Source organism: Geospiza fortis, unplaced genomic scaffold (assembly GCF_000277835.1).
Source record: "Geospiza fortis unplaced genomic scaffold, GeoFor_1.0 scaffold286, whole genome shotgun sequence".
In the NCBI taxonomy this organism is placed as follows: Eukaryota; Metazoa; Chordata; class Aves; order Passeriformes; family Thraupidae; genus Geospiza; species Geospiza fortis.
This window is the reverse complement of record NW_005054444.1, coordinates 1,027,519-1,050,827: the sequence shown is the minus strand read 5'-3', so window position 1 is coordinate 1,050,827 and position 23,309 is coordinate 1,027,519. Positions and strand designations below refer to the sequence as shown.

Below are 23,309 nucleotides of genomic sequence, written 5' to 3'. Positions count from 1 at the left end.
GATCTGGCTGTCCCCTGGAACTGCTGTGGATCTGCTGTGAACAAACAAATGTCAGCTGGGATTGTTCAACAGGCACTGCCTGTACTTTTTGAGACCCATGGAAAGAAATGAAGGGCAGCTTAGTGTCAGAATGATTCACATTCTTGCTCCGGTTCCTGTTTGCTTGTTTGTCCAGGTGCATTTATGCATTTTTCCCAACTTCTGGCACCAGCAGCTCTGACCTGAACAAAGCCCACGGAGAGGGAAGGGAGAGAGAGGAGTTGTATCTGTCCATTACCTGTGTGTGCATGAGTGGGTAAAAGAAAGCCCCAAAACTGTTTCCTTGTCATGGTCAGTCTGTACTAAAGCAAAGGAAAATATTACTAGGCCCTACATGTTTAAGAACTCAGTTTGGTACTGAATAATAAGTTAGTGGTACATTTTGATATGAAATTACTTTGACACTAAAATTGAAAAACTCCTTATTTTGAGAATGAATAATTTCAAGAACCAAATTCTCTTTTCAATTATGGTAAGGTACTCAGGGAAAAGTTCAGTACAATCAGTGGACTAACATATATAAAATCAGCATGTGGAAAGAAGGTCCCAAACCAGATAGTGTGTGTTCCCATCACCCAGGGCTCGAGCACAGCCTTTTGGTAGCTAGGCAAGACCCTGTAGGACTTCAGCCATGCAGATTTTCACCTGCCTGACCAATATTTAATCCTCATTTCCTCTGCTGGTGAGGGTATGAGTAGGTTGGCCTTGAACTGTAGCACAGAGCAATGTGATACAGCTGGGGTGAGCTGCAGCTGTTCAATTTTCTCTTCAAACTGAAATGTCTGTAGGGCAGAGGCAAGGTGAGGAGTCCAGCTCTGCTTGCTCCCTGTGCTCTCCTCCTCTGTGAGGGAGCAGTGAGCTATGCAAATATACTGAATTTGTACAAAGCCTGATCTCCATTTCAGGACTGAGACCTGCCTTGGGTGCTACAGACTCAGAAAGCCTGGGGACAGTATGACCACAAGGGCTCACAGTGAGCTCCAGCTGGGTGCACATGCCAAGGGGTCATGGGACAATCCAGCTGGAGACCAAACAATGGGACTTGGGCTGCAACTGGCCCAGGGAGCAGGGGCAGTGCAGTGAGCAGGAAACAGACTGGTGGTTGGCAAAATAAAAGGCACATTTGTCTGAATGACGCTGCTTCATCCACAGGGGAGTAGGAGAGCAGTGAGGCCAGAGTCCAAAAGGACTTGGATTGGCTGGGGAACATCCTGGATGGTACAACCCTGTGCCTGCAGCACTATAAATCCAGGAAAGAGGTGGAGGGAAGGAAACCTTGGGGCTTTGTGTCTGCTTCCTGGGAGAAACTGCAACAACAGCAGGTGTCCTGGAGACTTTGGAAGGAGAGGAGAGGCACCCTGCTTTCTCTCCTGACCATCCCTCCCAAGGAATCCACCCCTCTGGGTTTCTCCTGTGAAAATGTGGACTTCCTTCCTCCTGAGCTGCCTGCTCTACACCCTGGGGATAGTGGCACAACCGTAAGTGCCATTTAAAAATCTAGTGATTGATAAGAATGCTGAGGGAGGGGCCAAGATAGCAGGGAGAGAGTGTGTGACCCTGTGAGTCAGCTCCTGGAAGGGCTGGACATGGGGTGGGGTGCAGAGCCTTGTTGTGAATGCAGAGCCCGCCTGAAGGTGGGAACATCTCCCACGGATATCTCTGCAGTACAAGAACTAGGTGAGCACTGGTGGTGGGAACAAGAGTGAGGGAGTGCAGTATGAGGTGGGATGAAGGGAAAGGTGTAGATTAAAGTGAAGGGCAAATGAAAAGGGCTGCAAGGCAGGGGATGGATAAGGTAAGCAGGAACCAATCTGCTGTCAGGGTAGTTGAGGAGCCACGTCAAAGCAAGAAGGGCAAATTCTGTTCTGTCACCTGAAAGTATTTGTCTTGTATTTATCTGAAATGAACTCTATTCCTTCCATCCCCCCGTGCAAGGTTCTCACTCTGGCAATCTGTCCCAGTCTCCCCAGCAGAGCAGCACTTCCTAGCCTCAGAGAGATGGCAAGCTCTGCTGTTTCCTCAGGGCAGCCTTGTAGTGCCAAGAGAGGGCAAGAGGGCTCCCGGAATATGATGATATCTTGTTTCCCCACTGCAGGAGGTACCTGATCATCATACCAGCTGCCCTGCCCTACCCCTCATCCCAGAGAGCATGCTTGGACCTTCGTGGGGTTGAAAAGCCCATTCGTGTGGCCTTAACCCTTGCACACCCATCTGGCAACCTCAGCCTCTACCGCAAGGTCGTCCGGAACGACTGGATCTTCGAGTGCACCAGATTCCAGGTCAGAGGCATTCTTGGCAGGGACCCCTCGCTGGCAGCTCACGGCTTCCTCATTTGCCTCTCACCAAAGAAAGAGAGAATGAGGAAGATAGACGATAAGGGGGCATGGAAATGAGTGAATGCAAAATCACGGGGAGGGTTTAGTGGCAGCCCGGTGGCTTTGCTCCTTGCCTTTGTCTGTCTGCATGGCACTTTTCCTATGGGATATCCTGGTGGCACACTGAGGAACGGCTGCCTGGCCAGGGAGAAAAGGTCTGAGGAGGGTGGATAGCTTAGAAGCACCCAAATGGTAGTCGTGCAGGTCATTCTCTCCCCTGAGGAGGATGCAATGTCAGTGTGTTGTTTGTGAATCTGTGATGCAGAAAGAGTCTGACCTCTCATCTCAGACAGCTTCCCTCATGTCTGCTTCTTTCCAAGCTTTTCTTTCTGGGCTTGAAAGTGTACTGGAGGACTAGGAAAGACATGGGAGGGTGTACACAAAGGCTCAGCATAAATCTTTCTTATTTGCCAAACTCATGGTCCTTATTTTCTTAGTTTACACTGATGATAAGATGGGATTTCAGTCTTTCTGCCCCTCACACTCTAGAAAACAGAATTCTCATCACCATAGACCTTTTCTTCCCTTGAGTTAAATCTTCTCCATCTTGCTCCATGCAGATTCTAACAGTGGTCCCATGAGGGAGTAAACAAAATTTCTGTGTCAGAATAGACTCCTTTTTCTCTTGTCCAAGATCCATCCCAGCTGCTACGCCTTGTTCCCTGTGCTTCCCTTTGGCCACTGAGGGGACACCCTATGCTGGCCTCCAGAGTAAGATGGCAAAGAGCCTGGCCTTGCAGTGCAGCTGAAGTGAAAAGGGCACTGCTCTGATGCCTGCTAACCTTGTGGCTCTCCTGTTTTGTGTGCCAGGTGCCCCGACCTGCAGGCAGCCAGGAGGTGGCCACTGTGCACCTGCACATCTCCAATGGCCACTACTTCAGTGCAAGTGAAGAGAAAAAAGTCCTGATCCGCAGGGCTGGAACAGGCACCTTCATTCATATGGATAAGCCCATCTATAATCCAGGACAGACAGGTGAGCAAAGCACAGAGCACCCTGACAATGGCCCTGCCTTGATCTGCCAGGCTTTGTTCCCAATTTCCTGTCAGTGGAGCGCTGAGCACTTTGTGCTATGTGGCCTCCATGGGGACAGAGCTGCAGTGAGGGATCCCATGTTTTGGCAGCGGGAGGGGCCTGGGAGGGGAGGCCTGACATGCTCTGGGAGCAGAGCTGGCTTGGAAAGGGGAGCAGACCTGAACATGGTCTTCTTGGCCAGGACCAGGTGGGACTGGTGTGCCTACACTGCAGACAAGGAAATGTAAGGGTGACTCTGGCTGTAGCCCATGGGAAAACCCCTAAACTGTGAAGCAGCTGTGCTGCTGCCACGTGCTTGGGGCAAGCAGAGGTGAGTGGGGCTGAGCAAAGGGTGAGAGGGGCTGCAGGGCAGGCATGGGGCTGCCAGTAGGGCTGGGTGTGGAGCTGTGGTTCTGGGGTGAGACAAGAGCGGGGCAAGTCCATTCCCACGTGCACTCTGTCTGTAATGTGCTTTACTCCATTTTCTCCCTCCAGTGAAATTCAGGATTGTGACACTGACTGAAGATTTTGTTCCTGTTAACAGCAAGGTAAAGCCTGTCTAAGTGGAGGCAAGGAAGTCTCCAGGCTTCAGGTGGTTCTGCTTCCTCTACCAACCCTATGCCAGAGAGGCTGGGACAGTCCCAGCACCCAGGGTGGTCAATGCCACCCCTTGAGTAAACCAAATTTGAACAGCAATTCCTGTTGGCTGATGGCTCTGCTGTTGCTGTTATAGGATGGCTGCTGGTTGATGGGAGGGTTGGATGGTGTTTGGGGAGTGTGCCAGCATTCCCAGCTAGCTGAGGTACCTGAGTGCACCTGCCCTTGCCAAAAAAGCAGGCAGGGCTTCTGGGGACCAGTCTGTGGGTTGCTGACCGTGGGCATAATTATCAGACAAAGTTGTGCACAGACATCACCAGACTCAAAAATCCCCTCCCACAGCTCTGGGAAGCTCAGTGATTTGGGCAGTGTGCAGCACCTGAGGGTGGCAGGAGAGCCTGAAGCAAACTGCAACATTTTAAGAAAAATTAATTTAACAGGGGGAAGGATTCACAGGAAGTGATCATTAAAAAAAAGAGAGAAAACAGTATAACCAAATTATACTGACTTGCTGCTGGCAGCAGCTCGTTGTCCCCGTGTCAAGGGAGTGAGAAGTTGCCAGAGACTTACATATGTGGTGGCCAGGAAACTGCAAGGCTAGTGCCATTCTTCAGTAAGCAATTATATCTGCAGCCAGCAGCTATAGCTGTTTCACTCCTCAGTCCTCAAGGTATTTAGGGAGAGCCAACAGGAATTCATGCCATGACAATTAAAATACTGAAGGGCACACATTAGGAGAGTTGGACCAAATCCTTCCAGGCTAAAATAAAGGGAGAGATCCTTCCAGCTTCTTTATTACTGACTTAAATTCTTCTTTCTTGGGTTATTGGTAAGTTCCTAGGATCAAACACTCCTTTCTTCTCCCCAAAGGGAAGGCATCTATCTTATATTAAAAAGATAATGAAGTATAAACAATACATTTGCTTCCATGCCTACAACTGGTTCATGTACATATTTGACTGTAAATGCTTGATGTCTATGTGTGAGTACAAACAAATCAACATTGTAACTGTTAATTATGCTGTGATGAAAATTCAAAGAGATTGGGTTTAGCCAAAGCTATTATAAAGGCTTGAGTGCACTGCAGCACTGAAGCTATAATATCTAGTTTGTAAAATAGATGAGTTGAAGTTAATATGGGTGGTGTTCACCAGCAGCTTAAGCTGCACTTTTTTTTTTTTATTTCAGTGAAAACAGAGGTGCCTCTGATAACTTGTATGAAAGCTTAGAATGATGAATAATATGAATTACATTTCAATTGCATGTTTATAGTCTGGTTACTCTCCCGAGCCCTGCTCCTGCCTCTTTATGTGTTGTGATCCCAAACTCTTCACCAATACTGCCTCCTGGATGAAAGATGCAGTGATATAAGGACATACAGAGAATTAGTGGGCCTAGAAGGGCTGAAGGGTGTCCTCTCTTGTCCCTCCCTGTTACTGTCAGCTGCAGTCAGCATTAATTCATGACTTCCAGCTTTACCTCCTATGCCAGGGATTTTAAAGGAAGATTTTCTGAGTATTCTTCCTACAGGTGACGCAGTTTTGCCAATTATTGGGATATATGTTACAAAACTGAAGCCATTTAACATTTGTGAACTTGGGATGATGGTATTTGAGAGTCTTTCTACTCTTCCCCATTTTATTAGAGCAAATTCTAGCTTTCATCATTGTCAAATACCTACCAAAATGCATCTTAAATATTCAGGCATCAAAAAGCAAATCTGAAGAATAGCAGAGATTTTTACTCTTCCTTACTATTTCAAAGCAGCTGTTCTGCTTTCAGTAGGATCAAGCTTCTTGTACCATAATGTTTGCCGTAGTACAGGGACTGGGTGGGTAAAAGAAATTTATATGCAGGTTGCTGTGTCATGCCAGTTTTTGACAGTGCTGTCTGTTTGCTTTGCAGTACTCCATGGTGGAAATCCAGGTGGGTGTTGCAGACTCCTCAGGTGTTATGAGGAAAGGTATTTCAGTATGGATAGTACCTAGGATGCTGTCTTACTGGTTCAAATTACTTTTCTTAATCTCTATGCATGCACATTCTCTGTCCAAATGCTTCTTGTTAACAAGACTCGATGATACAAATGGTTTGACTTCATCCATTTCTACATTCAGGAATTCAGGCCCAGCTTTAGCTAATTTTTATAGTCCATCTTTACTGGAGGCTGGAGGGTCTAAATGTCAGAACCTTCCATACCTTCTTTTTCCATGGCTGTGCAGAGCAAAGTAAACCTGGGTGGTTCGGGTTCACCTCTGTTGGTGCTCCAGCATCACCATCTGGCTAAAACCAGCAGGAGCCTGTGAAAACCTCTGAAATGTCTGACATGCCTTTGAATCCAGTGGGCTTTGGGAAGAGAACAGCCAGCATTGCTGATGACTGCCTCTTTTTCCTTCCCTTGCACTGCAGGACCCGAACAAAAACCGCATTGGCCAGTGGCTGGACGTGAGACCAAAACAGGGCATTGCAGATCTCTCTTTCCAGTTAGCTGATGAACTCTCCCTGGGGACTTACACCATCAGTGCCCAGTCCTTTAAGTCCAGCTCAGTCCAGTCCAGCACCTTTAAAGTGGAGGAACGTGGTAAGGAGAATGAGGAAAGGGATGGAAGAAGTTTGATGCTTGTTTGTTGCTTGCCTGTCTGTTTAACAATGTAAACCAAATGTTGTAAAATAGGATTTACTGCCTGAGAGCTATGACTGAACACAAATTTATGGGCAATATAGAAATGAACACAAGGGAGATTGTGCTGGAGATTTCTGGAGAAGGTACCTTCTGGCAGACTGAGAATACACTAAAGACCTCTGCAAGACTGTTGGGGAAAAAAAAAAGGATTCTTTCTTTGGTTTCCCTGTTTTTAATTAATGCTTGCTTTTACCTCATTAACATGTTCCTTCATGGGAACATACTCTTTCCTTTTGTGATCCTGTGCCCAGGTAGTCTTCTGCCCTTGATGGAGTAACTCTGAGGTTTTTGTTCCAGTGTTACAAAAGTTCGATGTTTTCTTCAAGGGACCAGCTCAGATTTATGCTTCAGATAAAACCTTCCCACTTCAAGTGTGTGGCAGGTAAGGAGAATGTTCAGGGGAAATGAAAAATTCCATCAAAACTGTGTCTCTCCTTCCATATGTGTCCTGTCTTTTCAGTCCATCAAAGAGAGGTGGCTCAAGAAGGGTCAAATTCCTTTGACCCTTCAAATGGCTCCAAATTGAGCCATTCCTTTAGAAGAATCCCAAATAGTTCAAGAGTTAAGCTAATGGGTTCTTCCTTAGGGAAGAGGTACCTGAGTCACACATGAGAGAGAACATCCAGCTATAGGGAGACTTGCCCTAGGCCACAGATATCCTCCTCTGGAAGATGTGTCTGTCCAGCATTGAAAGATCTTATGTGGGAAAAGCACTTACCAGATATGGGACAGACATGTGGAGGTAAAGGAGCAGGAGCTGGCATTTCTTTAGGAGTTTATGCCTTGCCTTCTCACTTACATGCTACTGAACTTACTACCTTAGAAGCAGTAGATAAATTTCTCTAGTTATGTGGTTATCAGCAAAAAGGGAGCAGATGAGGGTGGGAAGGAGGGCAGAACCTCTGACACAAAGTATAAACAAAAAGAAGGGAGGACAATGAGCTCAAAAGCACTCAAAATCTGGTGAGCTCATTTGTATTTGGGGCTGCATTGTCCGGAGACTTTTGATGTCTCTTTTGCCCCTGATTGGTCTGACATAATTTCTCATTAATTGGGACAGTTACAATCAGGTCATATGAGGCTGTAGTAGTAAATAGTGCACACCACTCTACATCACCAGGATGGGTCACAGATGTCATGTTTTTACTGATACTGTTGGGAGCATTGCTCCAAAGGGCAAATCAGAGAGAAGTCAAAGCCAGAAAAGGCAGCAAAGCAGGCAGAGGAAATACCTAAATGTCTAAATCAGCAGGGCAGGTCTGATGATGGAAACAAGAGCCCTGATCATGAGATAAGCCCATAGTGAGGCAAGTCTGAGGTGACTCTGTGGCTCTATTACTGCAATTATCTGTCTGCAGGGACACCCATTTCTGCTGCTTTCCCCCCCTAACTAATATCTTCACTGAGTGGATAAATCAGGTCCACTCTCTGTGTCTGTCTGCAATTCCAGGACAGCAAGTGTCCAGAAGTGGGAGATCTCCAGAGGCTGTGGGTCTGCTCCTGTCTGTTTCCTCATCTATTCCTTTGCTCCTGCATGTGTTGGATGCCAGACCACACTATTGCACTCCCAAATACTCAAAGTGCTTTATTTTAATTTGTGCCTGCCTGCTTGCCAGCTGCAGTAAGACCTTCGTCACCAAAGGCACCTGTGTGGAGCGATGTGCTGGACAGAGCAGGCAGTGCCTCTGCCCAGAAGCTCCTCTGGCCTTCTCCCTGCAGGTACAGTTTTGGGAAGGCAGTGCGAGGGACCGTGCACGTGGCTCTGTGCCAGAAAGCGAGGAGGTGGCCCCAGAATGCCAGCAAGGACACCTGCAGGGAATACAGCGGTGCTGTGAGTAAAACCCTGGAGGGTATATGGGCACTAAAGAAGCACCACAGAGGATGCAGTGCCAAGGGCTGAGTGAACAGAATGGACTGCTCAGAGCAGTCTGACCTTGAATGAACTGAACTGCTCCAGTCTGACCTTGAATGTTTCCGGGCATGAAGCATCCACCACCTCCCTGGGGAACGTGTTCCAGTGTTTCATGAGTTCTGCGTTATTATTTGTTGCAGTCGATAGTTATGACAGAATGACTAATCCCTTGTACTTCTGGCCCCTTCCCTTCTCCCCAGCCCCAAATAATACCTGTCACTCCCTATTGCAGACAGCAAGCAATGGGTGTTTCACCCCTTCTGTCAGCACATCAATCTTCAATCTGACTCCCAGTGAGGAAGACAACAAACTTTATGCAGAAGCCTCTCTCCTGGAGATGGGCACAGGTACCCAGGGGCTCAGCAGGGAAAGTACAGGGGCAAGAGGAACCATTCTGGGGGTTTGAGGATTAGAGAGGGCACACATCCCCCTCTCCTCTTCCCTGCTGCTGGGATCACCATGGGACGTGGAGAGCTACTCTGCCAGCAGCAGGAGGATGAGGAGTGGCTGGGAGCTCAATGAGTGGTGTGGGTCCATGAGGATACAAAGAGGCTTGCAGACAGCTTAACTAAAGAAGGAGCTGCCACAGGAGCAGCCTCCAAACCTTGAAGAATGCTGGTTTTGGGGAGGAAGTTACAGACACTGCTAAGAGGGGTTGGGAATAACAAAGTGAGATTAAACTACAGTGCAGTAGTCACCTCTAGTACTGATCCTGCTTCCCTTGCACTCTGCATTCCAACAGGGGTGCAGATCAACACCTCCAGCCAAATCCTCATCTCCAGGACAGCTGCAAGGGCAGTATTTGAGACACCCAATGAATACTACATCCCTGGAGTACCGTACAGGGGGAAGGTGATTTTCTTCCCTTGCTTTTTTGCTCCCTCTCATTTGCCAAGGAATATGGCATGTGGTAAATCTAGCTGACCCAAAGCATTTCCTGCTCCTCAGACAGAGTATTTTACCTTGCACTGTGTCTCATTGCTTGACAGTGTAGCCACACCTGCTGCATTTCAGGTTCCCTCTTGTGTTTGCACCTCCAGTGTCTGCTGAGAGCAATGAGTGGTGTCTCAGCAGGGATGCGGGGATGCAAGGATGTCTCAGCTGTAGGCTAGGAGAGAAACTCCTCCTGTTCTAGCCACACACACCTTTTGGAGCAGACAGATTTGAACCATGCTCAGCTTCACATCAGAGATGAGGGAGTTGTACAATTCTGTCTTGTTGGGGCCAGACTGAAGTCTGTAGACGACCTACACGGGAAGGTCTATGCTTGTCAGAGATAGGAAGGTTTTGGGTATGACTTTGGAAGAAATATCTGACTTTGGCTTTCCTGCCTCACCCTGTTGTCACCAGATTAAGGTCCAGGATCACTATGGAACTGGTATGAAGAACAGGAAAGTTTATCTTGTGATAAGGTTCATGAGGCGTCGGTTTATCAAAACGTACATCACAGATGATAGTGGAATAGCATCGTTCAACCTCGACACTACTGCCTGGAACAGCTCATCAGTCTCTCTGGAGGTAAACACCACCTCTGCATATGGGACAGTGAGAGTCCCTGAGCTCGACCTGTGCTCCCCCCTCCTGCCCTGCAGCCCCCCTGCCAGCTCAGGCCTGGGCTCAACACACAGCTCTGCACAGAGCAGCTGGAAGGCACCACGCCAACAGCCTTTCCCAAACCAAGCTGATGACAGCCTAACGAAGCACTGAAGCATGAACTCCTCATTTCTGTGTGTCTCTGTGCCCTTCCAGGGGAGGTTCACACTGGAGGAGTTCATGCGCACTCCTCGAAGGCCTGACTTCCCTTACACGAACGCTTACCATCACCTGCAGCCCTTCCATGTCACAACCAAGAGCTTCCTGGACATACACCCACCCATGGAAACATTGCCTTGTGGGCTGAAGCACAATGTCCAGGTGACCTTCACACTCAGCAGGGATGACCTGGAAGAAGACACAAGCCGTATAAGTTTTGCATATTATGTGAGTAAGGGTAGTAGGCAACCTGGGGGGAAAGGCTGCACTGGCAGGACCAGACCTCAATGGAAAGCTAAGGATATAATTTAGGTTGTCCCTGGAGGGATGACAGCTAAACCTTGTTCTCAGGGGACTGAGTGAATGCTATACCTGGTAGGGCTCGGCCTGGCCACACTGTGATCCTGGTGCTGGGGTTTCAGTCACCTCCATGGATAGGAGCAGGTTTCTGTCTTTGTAACCCATCACCCCCTTAGCCTCTGCCAAGGCTGTAGCTGGACGTTTCTTCTCCCTTTTAAACTGGTGGGGTATCCCTTTTCCACTCTGGCTATCAAACAGCTGCTCAGTGGATTTTGGTCTGTTCTGGAGGCCAGCCTACTAGAGGAGAAACATTTTAGTTATCACTCACCAATCTGCAGTGAACCCACTACCCATACATTGTCCTCACTGAACAGACTGGACCAGGGACTCCTGTGTTAAAGCCTCTTCTCCCAGCTGTGATGTCTGCAAATCTCCTCAAGTCTGGGACTGGATTGAGCCCACAGTTAATTTTGGGGGCTTTATTTCACTTTTGAGAAGCAGAGGCATGTAGGCAAGTGTGGATGCACTCTGGTGGCAAACAGCAGTCTGCTCATCCCATGTACCTCCTCCTGCAGGTCACTGGCAAGTCTGGAATTGTTGTCAGGGGCCAGAGGAATATCCAGATCGGGAAACTGAACAGTAAGTCATGGCAGAGGAGTGGAAATGGTTGCACCCAGTTGGTTTCTAGATTGGACATGAGAATTGCTGGAGTTTCTCCCAAATTCCCTCAATCTATAGGTCTGGAGCAGTCAGCAAACAGGACAGAGGGAGGCTGAGGAAGCAATTGTGTCAGCTGGAAGAGGGCAAAAAGACAAAATGAAAAAATGATGGGAAGAGAGACTGGGAGGATGTAGGGGAAGATGGAAAACATAGGGTTAGAGAATAGAGGGAGAGGGCAGACAGTGCAGCAGCATGAATGGGTTTGACATTTTGAGATTATATAGCACAAAAAGAAGGGCAGAAGGAGGTGTCTGTGGGCCTGTGAGGAAACTATTCTGCCTTTTCTTCTTCAGTGCTGAAGGGCTCGTTCTCCATCCCTTTGACCTTCACTGCCGACTTGTCCCCGTCACCTTCCTTAGTGGTGTATGCCATCTTCCCCAACGGAGGGGTCACAGCTGACAGCATCCGCTTGGATGTTGCCTTGTGCTTCCAAAACCAGGTGAGACTCACCTCTGTGGCTGGGGGAATGTTGATGAACAAACAGAAGGCTTGAGGGAAGGAGACCCTCAGATCCTTCCAAGAGAGAACTGGGCAGGAGAAATGGAAGGAGTATCTGCAGCACAGTGCCCAGGGACCAGGAAAGCTTCATCAGTGACTTCCGATAGCAGTGGCTGAGCAGGGGAGATTCCAGCTAGTCTTCCTCTTTCTGCCTGTGCCATCTGTCTGTCATCCTCCTCACACCTCTTTCTTTTTCATATTCCTTTCCTGGTGTGTTGCTCCAGGTCAAGGTAGGATTCCCAAGTAAAGAAGCCCAGGCAGGGTCAGCAGTGCAGCTCCAGCTGCAGGCAGCGCCTGGCTCCCTGTGTGCAGTCCAGGCAGTCGATGAAAACATGTTCTCCACCAGACCAGACCATGAGCTGACCAGCCAAATGGTGAGTGTCTGTGCAACCAGGCAAAACCTTGGGAGTGATGGATGAGCTGGGTGAGGCAAGTAGGGGCTGTGGCAAGGGGAGCTGGGGGCCAATGAATGTGTGTGAAGAAGAAAGCAGAGCCTGCCTAGGAAGAAGGACAGGAACTGATGTGCATGCTAGGGGAGGATGGAGTGAAGCATCTGGAGGTATCTGCCCCTTGCCCAATCCTTCCCTGCCTGTGAGTTTGCCTAGGTCTATGGTTTGTTCCCTGCTGCCTACCAACGTGGGTACCCTGCCCAAGTGGAAGAGCATTCAGATCGCTGTGCGCAGCCTCAGTCCTTGTCGCCTCTGCTACGAGGAAGGCCACAACATTCCTTTCAGCCTGACATCTTCAACCTCTTCCGGGTAATCACCTCATGATGTTTCCCAGAGCTGGTGCAATTATGAGCATCAGAGGTATTTTCTCCCCAAGCAGTCTGAGAGGCTTTTCCTCCTCCAGACAGACCCTGCTGTCTGCCCCGACTGAACTGTGTTGTCTCAAAAGATGTGCAACCCCGCTGAGTAGGAATATCCATATTTCCCTCCACATGTGCACAAAGCAAGGTGATGAAATCCTGGACCATCAAACTCCATTTTTTTTTACTTGAATGGGAATGAGGAATGAGTTCCTGGGCTGTGTACTCTTTGTCTACAGTATTAGAGAAAAGAGAGACAGGGAGCAATCCCAAGCATTCGACCATGGGTTGTTGCCATGCCTTAGTTGTTAGCTGCTTTTTGCCACTATTTTGGGCAGGTCCCAGGCAGACTTCTTGGTGTCTTAAGGGCAGATCTCCTTCATGCTTCCCTCAGCACTGTGTCTGCTTGAGCCAGTGCTGCTCTGGGCTGCCTGGGCATTGCATTGTCTCTGTTTTTCCAGAGTAATTTGAAGAGCAGCAGTTAGTCTTCCCCACTCACAGATGCTTTTCTGCCTCCCCCGCCATCCCTCTTTTCCTAATAGAACATGGGACTGAAAGTCTTCTCAAACCTTGTAATCAAGAAGCCCTCTCAATGCTCCCGTCGGATGGAGAGGAAGCCAATCATAGGTGAGCTGCACTTTGAGCCTACCTGGGACATGAGATCTTTGGGGTGGTGGATATTGTCTCTCTTAGGAGTACCGGGTGCTGCTGCCACAGTCCACCAGACTCGGTAGGCGTGACCCAGTCCCCATAAAAAAGGGCTCTGAAGAATGTCACTGCCTGGATGTTCCCTGACACTAAAGGATGACACTCCGTTTCCTCACAGACAAATCCAAGTGGGACCCAGGATCCATTTCCCAGTGTCTATTCCCACTCCTCAGGCTGTACTGAGACTCAGCTTCTGTCCCCATTTGTAGCCACAGAGGCAGCCTCATGTTCTTCCTCTGTGTCTGTTTGCACTTGATAACTGTACTAAGCTGGCTCATGTGCCTACCTCTATTTAAGCCATTGCTTGCTGCGCAATGTGAGCTTTGTGCAGCAAGCAAACAGTTCTAGTACTCACAGAATTATAGAAGTGTTGGTTAAAATGGCTCTCTGCAGGTTCTCAGTCTCTTAAGCAAAATCTCTGGATCAGGTCAGGAAAGGGCTTTGTCTAACCAAGTCTTGGAAACCTTGCAATCAGCTCACTGCAAGCTGCTTCTCCTGCTATCATTCTCTTTTCCCTTCATTTCTAATCTCTCCCATGAAATCAGTCCAGTCCCTTGTGCTTTCCTCTGCCAGACTCTCCTGTGTCTCTCTTACTGCTTGCTTTGCCTCCAGCCCCACTGCAAGACTGTCTATGGTTGGCAGGATTCACCTCTCCCACTCTGGTGGGACTCCTTGCTCTTTCCTTCAGGGATGCCTTCTACAGAAGACCAAAGAATCAATGAGGAACAACCCCAATTTACAACTCACAGAAGATCTCACCACAATTTCCCTGAAACTTGGATCTGGAATATGTACTCTGTTGGGTAAGTTATTCCTGACTTTACAAATGGACAGAAGGATGACCCTTTGCTGTTGCCTTGAGTTTGTGTAAAAGAGGTGCAAAGAGACCTCGGCATGCAAATTATGGGGCTCTTCCCTGCATTTGTAGAGTGTCCAACTAGTAGACTTTGAGGTGCAGAACTGAAGTGTACACAGATTTAAGGAGCAGGAGTACACTTCCAGACCAAACCACCATGAGTGTACAGAGCTGGAATGCTCGGGCAGCGTCTTGCTCAGAAGAAGGACATAAAGCCTTTACTGATGGCATTTAAAGAGGGTTGATGGCTCTAGGGAAAAAATTGCTGAGAAGTGCCTTGCTGTGAGCCACTGGAGCAAAAGTCATTGGCAATACAGCAGAAGTTGATCCAAGCATGAGGATCTGTGTCACCTCCATCAGCAGGGCTATGAGCACTCCTCATTGCACCTCCTTCCCTCTCCCATGGCAGATGTATCTCTTCAGGCAAGTTCTCTCTTCCTCTCAGCTCCAATGGCAGCAAGAATGTCTCAGTCACAGCACCTGCTGCTGCTGCAAAGTGGAAAGAAAAGATGTTCTGCTTGGCTGGGAGGGGGTTTGGCCTTGCCCCAGCCACGAGCCTCAGAACAGTTCAGCCCTTCTTTGTGGACGTGACGCTGCCGTATTCCGTCATCCGTGGAGAGACCTTCCTGATGAAAGCCACTGTCTTCAGCTACCTGCAGCAGTGCATGCAGGTGTGTCACTGTGTGGGACAGGCCTACTCTGCCCCACAGTTTCAGAGCTCGTGGTGCCAAGCCATCTCATCTGAGTTGCTCAGTCACTCACCTGCATCTGTCATTCCCGCAGATCCAGGTGGCCCTGACTAAATCCTCAGACTTCCAGGTGGAGCCATGTCAGACTTGCAGGGACAAAGAGTGTCTGTGTGCAGAGGAGTCCAAGACCTTCCTGTGGAATGTGACAGCAGTCCAACTGGGTATGGCAGCAAAAGGGGATTGGTGGTGGGGAACCCTAAAACTGAAGTGAAAGAGTGAGGGAGGTCCAGAGAAGTTGGCAGAGCCAGGTCTCCTCTGAATCCTGAAGTCTGTCCTTAATGGTGCAAACATGTAATCCATTAAGTTTGCTTTCTTTCTCTCTTAGACAGACTCACCAGAGAGGGCAGGAACTCCTGAAGGGAGTGGGAGTACTCCTGGCTGTGGGGCCAGCTGGGGAGGAGGAGGCTGTGTGGATGTGGGTGGGGGAATTTTGCATTGCTGGTCCCGTGCTTCATATGCAATGGGAAGGGCATGCTGGGTTCTGAGGGCTGCTGGACCCTCTATTGTTCAAGTCATACTGCAGTGCAGTGAAGTCACTGCTGGTGAGATGTTACTGAGTTTCCTCATGCTCAGGGTGTCTCAACAAGCTGTCAGCACTGGCTGGCTCACCTTTACTGGCCAAACCACCGAGGCCATGAAGCCCAACAACCCAAAGCATCTCAGGTCACTATGGGTTAAAGAAAGTTTACTCCATTTGGCCACAGGTATAAGAAAAGGACTCTGCTGAATTTATTTGCTAGGGACTCTGAACATCTCAGTGAGGACAGAGGTGCTGGACCCCACGTCACGGTGTGGGGGCAGGAAGGCCTTGCTGGCTGCTGTGAGGGGGAGGCACACACTGACCAAACACTTGCTGGTCCAGGTCAGTACGAGAACAGCCTCATTTCTGTCTATGATATCCCTACCCAAGGGGGAAGGCAGCCTGAGGTGGTCTAAATAGTTTTATCACCTCAAATTTTGGCCAGTAATAGTATACCAAAGCTGTGGCTTAGTTCACTTCATTTCTCCCAAGACCTAGTCAAGCCTGTTCTTACAGTACTCTTTCTTGAGCTGCATTCCCATGTCTATGTTCTCCCTGTACCTTTCCCTGCTTTTCATGCTGTACCTGAGCTTTTGTATGTGCTCACTGGCCAGAGAGCCCTGTCCCTCGGGCTAACTCTTGATCCTTTGAGCAGTGAAGCAGGCAGACCTGCCAAAAAGGAGGAGGGTGGAGTCCCTGACCTCTGAATTCAGACTTGAATTTTCTCTGAAATGTTGGTGTCATTTGGGAATTTTATGTGTATTTTTGTTTCTCCTGTCCCATGCATGCTTGTGCCCTGGCAGCCAGAGGGTGTGTTAGTGGAGAAGTCCTACAGCTCCCTTCTGTGCCCAAGAGGAGGTATGTGCCTCAGACGAGGTATGTGCACAGCCTCAATGCCTTCTGCAGCCTGAAATAAACACACCTGAAAGTAGAACTAAACTGTGGGAGGTCTCATGACAGAATGCTTTGAAATTATTTTTCACATAGGAAATTTCACTTCCTATCAGCCACGAATGAATAAGAAATATTACTCCCACATGCACTGTCCTACATGAATTTGCTGCTGAGTATAAGTGGCAAAATCCTGCTCTGTAGTCTCCTTCCCACAGTGCAACCCTTGGATGTTCCTGGGGCTTGAGGCACACCACCAGTGAGAGGCTCTCCAACCCTCCCACCCCGTCCCTGCAGCACTGCACATCTTGCCAGGATGTCCTCCCTTGATGTCCAGCTGGGGTTTGTGTGAGCCTTCTGAAGCACAGTGAATTGAGCTGAAGTGAAGCTTGGTGTGCCCTTGGCCCCACCAGCAGCTCTCATGTATGGCCTAATCTGAAAAGATTCCAGGCAATGCACTCGGTGCAATGACCAGGACAGTCAGTGTGAGCAGGATGTAGGCTGTGTCCCACTTAGCTGGGGCAGTCTTGTCTCTCCAGTTAGGGGCTTTTGGCTTGGTTTTTCATGCTACACCTTTTATCCTGCTGTTATCAGGAAATGTGGCTGAAGAACCCGTGTCCCTTCGCCTCCCTGACAATGTAGTAAAGGCATCTGCCAGGGCTTCCATTTCCATCACAGGTAAGTGACTTCTACTGTGGGCTCACAGAGTGCTGGTCTGTGTCACAGCAAGGCTTAACTTGGTGTCAGAGGATCCACTTGACATGAAACTGCTCAGAAGAGAGGATGCTGTGTTTCTATTCCCTATTGGAGAGGGTACTGGGACTGGCCCTACCTACCATTAAATACATATATTTATTTTGCAGGCCAGACTGGTATGAAGCCAGGCCTGGCATAAGTAGCCATGAATACTGTGCAACAGAACCCCAACAGAGGAAAACACAAGGCTTTTCTGACTGGCTGGAGGATGTGTGGACACCTTCACACCATCCGACTAGCACCCCTGCTGGCTTCCTCACATATTGATGCTTGACATATGGCTGGGTAGAGCAGGCCTGGCTAAAGACCTGGCATTTCAACCTTTCCCTGAGTGCTGTTACATTTGCTTGTCTATATGACACAGACTGAGCAGGTGCAGCTCTGCTGACAGCTTTTTACAAACAGTATTTGTTATAGCTGGAGCTCTTCAGAATGCAAAAGCTGATAAGGGGATCTTATCTCCAGGGACTCCATAGAGCTGTCATGATGCCAAGCTGGAAAGAGGCAAAACAGTGACAACTGTCCATCTTGCACTCAGTTGTTTACTTCTCTTTCCTCCTTTTTCCAGTGCTTTCCCCCTGCTGAGATAAAGCACTGTTACCCCCTACCTGGATGAAAAGGCACCTCAAATAATATTTACACTTTCTTTGTTTTTTGTACCCTTGGATAGGTGACCTCATGGGGTTGGCACTGCAGAACCTGGACCACCTGGTGCAGCTGCCCCACGGCTGTGGGGAGCAGAACATGGTGCTGTTTGCCCCCGTTGTCTATGTGCTGCAGTACCTGGAGAAGACGAGGCAGCTGAGCCCTGAGATCAAGGACAGGGCAGCAGGATTCCTGCGCAACGGTGAGTGCAACAGAGCCACCTTGGCCCTCTGCCTTCCCCTGTGTCCAGCATACCAGAAACTCTTGCCCACATTAATCACTGTTCCCATCTCCCCAGGCTATCAGACACAACTTCTGTACAAGCACAGGGATGGCTCCTACAGCTTCTTTGGACAGAAGGATGGAGAAGGAAACACTTGGTAAGCACTGCAAACATCCCTCACTTCTGATTTTTCCTGTCTGGGTTAGAGCACCTAATGGATCTGAGGAAGCTGACAAGATTTCCTTTGGGATGGAGACAGAAGGAACTCTGACAGGGAGAGTCTGAGGCACTTGAGCCACTAGAAAAAGCAGTCAGGCAGGGCAGCAGAGTTTTGGGAAAGTGGAACAGCCAAGATGTGGTCCCAGGGAATGAAAGGTCTTTTTTTTTGTCTCTATACCCCTGCTGTTGGCCCACAGACAACATCAGGTTCTGCTACTGGTGACCTGGTAGCCAAGAGGGGTACACATGTCTGAAAAAAAATCAGGTGAGAACTATAAAAAATCCTCTCCTCAGTGAGTGGAGAGGAGCTGCCTTGGCACAACTTACACCTATGGTGCTTGGCTAAGATGAATGGAGAAAGGAAGGGAGGAAGAAAATAGGGAATTCCAGATTGTCTCAGTAATTTGGAGGAGATGAAGTGGAACACATAAAAGTAGAAGGAGTCGGAGGGTGAAATACTGGGTAAAGCACTAAGTAGTATGCAAGTAATATATCTGTGGAGACAGAGGCAGGGAGAGGAGCCACTGGGGTGAGTCCTGTGGACCATTTCCACTTTTAGATTGACTTTGTTTATGAAAATTACTCTTTTTTTTGCACTCCCACTATGTCACTAGTTCAGGGACAAGCACCAGGAGACCTCTGACTTTCTCTTTGCCTTTTTTTTTTTTGTTTGTTTGCCTCTTTTTCTCACAACTCATCCTCTTCCTAGGTTGACAGCTTTTGTACTCAAGAATTTTGGCCAAGCCAGAAAATACATCTACATAGATGACAAGAACATCCAGGATGCCCTGCGCTGGCTAGAGCAAAACCAGCTCCCCAGTGGCTGCTTTGCCACCAAAGGGAACTTTTTTCACTCCTCCCTAAAGGTAATGGTGGGCCAGGGCAGGTAGCAGTGCTGGGGAATGCCTGGAGAGATTTTTGACAGCAGAAGATAGTGGGATCCCAAAAGATCCTAGAAAGTCATTCTGCAACCTGTGCAAGCCCTAAAGAGGGAAAACATGGGAGGAATGCTTTTCCTTCTGAGGAGTGGGCCCTCCTAACACCCTGCAAGAGTGAAAGATGTGTTCCCCTCACAGAGCAGCATGGATGATGAAGTCTCTCTGGGGGCCTATGTCGCTGCAGCACTGCTGGAGATGGGTCTGCCCCTGCAGGTGAGCACGCTCAGCTCCCTCCTGCTCCCTTCTGCTCCCTCCTGCTCTCCTGGACACCACCATGGGGGTGTGCCAGCTTGTGATTCTGGTCTTCTCCAGGCCATGAACTGGGAGGGAACTTCTGGGAATGAGTCAATGTTTGATCAATGGGTGAAGTAATCCCTCAAAAGAGCCAGTGTTGTGAAACTGGCCTGATGCAGTAGTGCTTGGTGGGAATGGCTCCCAGTGCACATCAGGGCTGCGCTGCCTGTAAGACAGTCTGTAAATTATTGTGTTTCTCTGGAGCTACATTGGGAAGACATAGTGTGGCTCCCTGGAATGAGTTCCCCAGCCCACTATTTCACCCCTTTCAGAGTTTGGCACGTTGTCTCCTCCCAACACAGGGCAAGCTGATGCAGACTACTCTCCGCTGCCTGCACAAGATGGTTCACAACATCACCAACATCTACACAGAAGCCTTGCTGGCCTACGCCTTTGCCCTGGCTGGGGACTATGAGACAACCCAGGAGCTGCTGTACAAACTGGAGGAACAGGCCATCAAATCAGGTGCTGCCTGCTGGAGTAATGTATGCCGAGCTACAGCAGTCGAAAATGATATATGTATTTATATATAATACATTTACATATAAGATACTCCTTGTATTTGTGCAGTAACTGCATTGTGTGACTGAAAATACAGTAAGATACTTCACAAACTGTGAGAGTGATTTAGAAATAGCTTCCTCAGACTGGAGGAATTCAAGATCCCTTTGAGGGGGGAGGTAGGAGTCTGTCAGCTAAAATGACGTGAAGCCTTGGAGAATAAATTCAAGAAAACAATCCTGGCTTGAGTATAGGGAATGTACTGAAGGAGTCCTGAAAGCACGGTGGGGTTTGCTTCCTCTGAAACCCAAATTATGCCCTCCCTAAAGAGCCTTCATAATCCTTTTCCTTCTGCAGGAGGACAAATCCACTGGAGCCCCAAACCAAGCTCTCCAGCCTCCACAGACTTCTGGCCCGGCACTCAGTCAGTGGACGTAGAGCTGACAGCCTATGTGCTCCTGGCGTACCTGTCCAAGCCACGGGTGCACGCCGGTGACATGACAACTGCAGCTGGCATTGCAGCGTGGCTCACCCGGCAGCAAAATGCCTACGGGGGCTTTGCCTCCACCCAGGTAACAGCAGCTCCCCGTGGAGCCTTTTGCAGCCTAGCTTGGCAGCACAAGTCCTCTTGAAGAATTCCTGTTGCAAGCCAGTGCCATTACGGCTGATGCTTTCAGAGGAGCCCGTGTCTCCCTCTGCAGGACACGGCCGTAGCCTTGCAAGCCTTGGCGAAATACGCAGCGAGGGCGTTCAGCACGGCCGGGCAGGCCGTGGTGAGGGTGCGGTCCCAGAGGGCCTTTGGCAAGGCGTTCCCGGTGAGCCGGCAGGGGCGGCTGCTGGTGCAGCGGGCGGCGCTGGGGGAGGTCCCGGGGCGGCTCCTGCTGCAGGCCCACGGCAGCGGCTGCGTCTTGGCTCAGGTGAGCAGGTGGGATAAGCGTGCGGAGGGGAGGACTCTGCCTCTTTTCTCCTGCACGAGACCATGCCTGGCCTGTGTTTTCTGCTCCTGGCCCTTATCCTGCAGACAGTGCTGAGGTACCACGAGCTTTCCCCACGGACTCCCGTGACCTTCACGCTGCGTGTCAGCACAGAGCTGAACAACTGCAGCCAGGCAAACCCGCGCCTCCTCACCGTCCGCATCTTCACCAGGTGACTCCAAGGGCTGCTTCCCGCTCCAGCAAGATGGAGTGAGCTTGGACACAGCAGCCAGGAAGGTCTCAGGGCTCTGATGGAGAGACCCGGCCCTTGGGCTGAACAGGACAGAGGGAGAATCGGACAGGTGGAAGGCTTGGAGGGGGAAGGTGCTGGCTAACTCCTGTGAGAGGGAGCAGTGGCTGCCATGCCCCCAGTCCCAGATGGGACGCCTGGCTCAGGGCGTGGTGGTGGATGGAAGAGGGGCTGGGAGGGCACTGTCCTCACAGTCAGACCCTCTGTCTGTTTTTTCTTCTCCAGCTACATCGGGAGCAGAGTCACATCCAACATGGTGATCATAGAGGTCTCCCTGCCATCCGGATTCATCATGACTTCCAGGTCCAGAATGTTGGTAAGAACTTTGGAATAAGAAAACACAGCTGTGGTAAATGGGTCCTGCCTGCTTACTCCTGTTGAGAATTGTTCATTTTGGGCCAGGCAGTAGCTAAATTTGCAGGGGACCTTTGCTGTTGCAATTGCACCAAAACTTCTTGTTTTCCTACAGCCCCCATGAGGGAGATCAGAGGTGGTTCAGCTTCTCCCACTGGCAGTATTTGGACTTGGGCCAGGAACAAAGTGTATTGCTGGGTGTGCTGACACCAGGATTTGTTTGTCAGAAAGTCTAAGACAGGATTTCTCAGACATACTCTAGCTCTAGCTAAAAAGATTCTTTTGTTTTCCAATTAAATAATAAATTAAATCACAGCCCTCCTGCAGGTCTTTAAAAGCAGTCGAACACTCAGTGAGATGAAATAAGAACCTCTACTGGTGCCTGCACCCATTTGCTCACCAACCTATCAGTCGTACGTACTACCCACACAGCCTTTGGTCCCCAGAGGGAGAGATTCCTCTGCCCTGGGCAGGGTCAGTGGGGCTCACACATGAGATGCACACAAGGGATGTCCAAGAGAGACTAGCAAAGATATAACCACTGAAAAATGCACAGTTCCACACAGAGTCCAGCTCTATACCTTCCCTCCATAATACACTGGCTCCCTCAGGTTAGGAATCCCTAAGGAAAATGCTCACAAATTTCATTCTGTTGTTGTTTCCTATCCTAGCTGGAGAACAGAACCATTGTTAAGAAAATAGAAGTGAAAGCTAATGTGGTCTACATTTATCTGGAGAAGGTAAGTGAGAACAAAAGCATTTGGTCGGAGCAAAAGGTCAGCTGTGTGAGAAGCCTGAGGGTGGTCTAGGTAAGAAAAGACCACTGGTAGAATTGGGGACAGAGGAAGTTGGCCCAATTTCATTGTCATTGGATTAGAATATTCCTACACAATATTGTGAAAATTCCTACCACAATATTGTGTGCTGTCCCTCACACAATACTCCATTTTAAAGTCCAGAATCTCTAATGGATTAGAGAAATGTGGTGCAGGAAAACATTTAAATCAGGGAAGATGAAGATGCTGTGACTTCTTTCTCCCCTTCCTTGCTAATTTCCTTCCATCTCCACTAGCTCAATGATGAATCTCAGACTTTCACTCTGCAACTGGAACAAGTAATTCAGGTGAAGAACCTGAAACCAGCCAGCATCAAAATCTATGATTACTACCAGCCAGGTGGGTTGCAGATTTCCTACTACTTGGGGGTGGGGAGGTGGGTTCCTGGTTCTCTGGCTGGGAAGAGACATGCAGCCTTCTCCATGTGCATCCATGTGTAATCACCTTCCTCATTTCCTTTTGCAGAGGAGCGAGCCTTGGCTGAATACAGTGCTGTCTGTAGTTGAGGTAGGCAGCAAGTTCCTGTGTGACACCAACAGTGGCATCAGGAAATGGTGGGTCTTGGGCAGGGAACATGGAATATAAGCAAAGACAGGAAGGGGAACGGTAAGCAGTGGGGAACATGTACCCAGCTAGAAACAGGAAATATCTGTTTCTAGGTCTATGGATCAGGTTTTTTTAATGCTCTGTCTCCTGTGCATGTCTGCACCTGGAGGGGCAGAGTTTTGTACATGAGCAGAGGTAGAGAATTTATTTTTCCCAGCTGCTCTTAAATGCAGTTTTCCTGGCTTGGGAGAAAAACAGTAAACCTGAATAATCATTCAATCAGACAGTTCTAGTCTTCTACTTTTAATAAGACACCACACACAGTCTGAGCCTTCCAGGAACTAACTGCTCAGCAG

General features: G+C 49.1%; 1 protein-coding gene across 1 annotated transcript; it reads left to right on the top strand.

The window, feature by feature from the left end:
• The first annotated feature begins 373 nt into the window (after positions 1-373).
• Positions 374-22,913, top strand: A2ML1 (alpha-2-macroglobulin like 1). The gene is made up of 36 exons (XM_014309631.1): positions 374-393; positions 1,428-1,517; positions 2,135-2,318; positions 3,225-3,387; positions 3,922-3,974; positions 5,929-5,949; positions 6,430-6,601; positions 7,001-7,085; positions 8,423-8,534; positions 8,848-8,962; positions 9,358-9,467; positions 9,966-10,133; positions 10,365-10,595; positions 11,243-11,306; positions 11,681-11,826; positions 12,110-12,259; positions 12,491-12,643; positions 13,236-13,320; positions 14,090-14,204; positions 14,703-14,928; positions 15,041-15,167; positions 15,747-15,868; positions 16,330-16,384; positions 17,012-17,095; positions 17,844-18,020; positions 18,117-18,198; positions 18,970-19,126; positions 19,337-19,411; positions 19,795-19,957; positions 20,351-20,565; positions 20,695-20,910; positions 21,015-21,139; positions 21,443-21,533; positions 22,243-22,311; positions 22,644-22,746; positions 22,873-22,913. The coding sequence occupies exons 1-36, from the start codon at positions 374-376 to the stop codon at positions 22,911-22,913; spliced, it is 4,365 nt and encodes a 1,454-aa protein (XP_014165106.1).
• Positions 22,914-23,309: the final 396 nt, after the last annotated feature.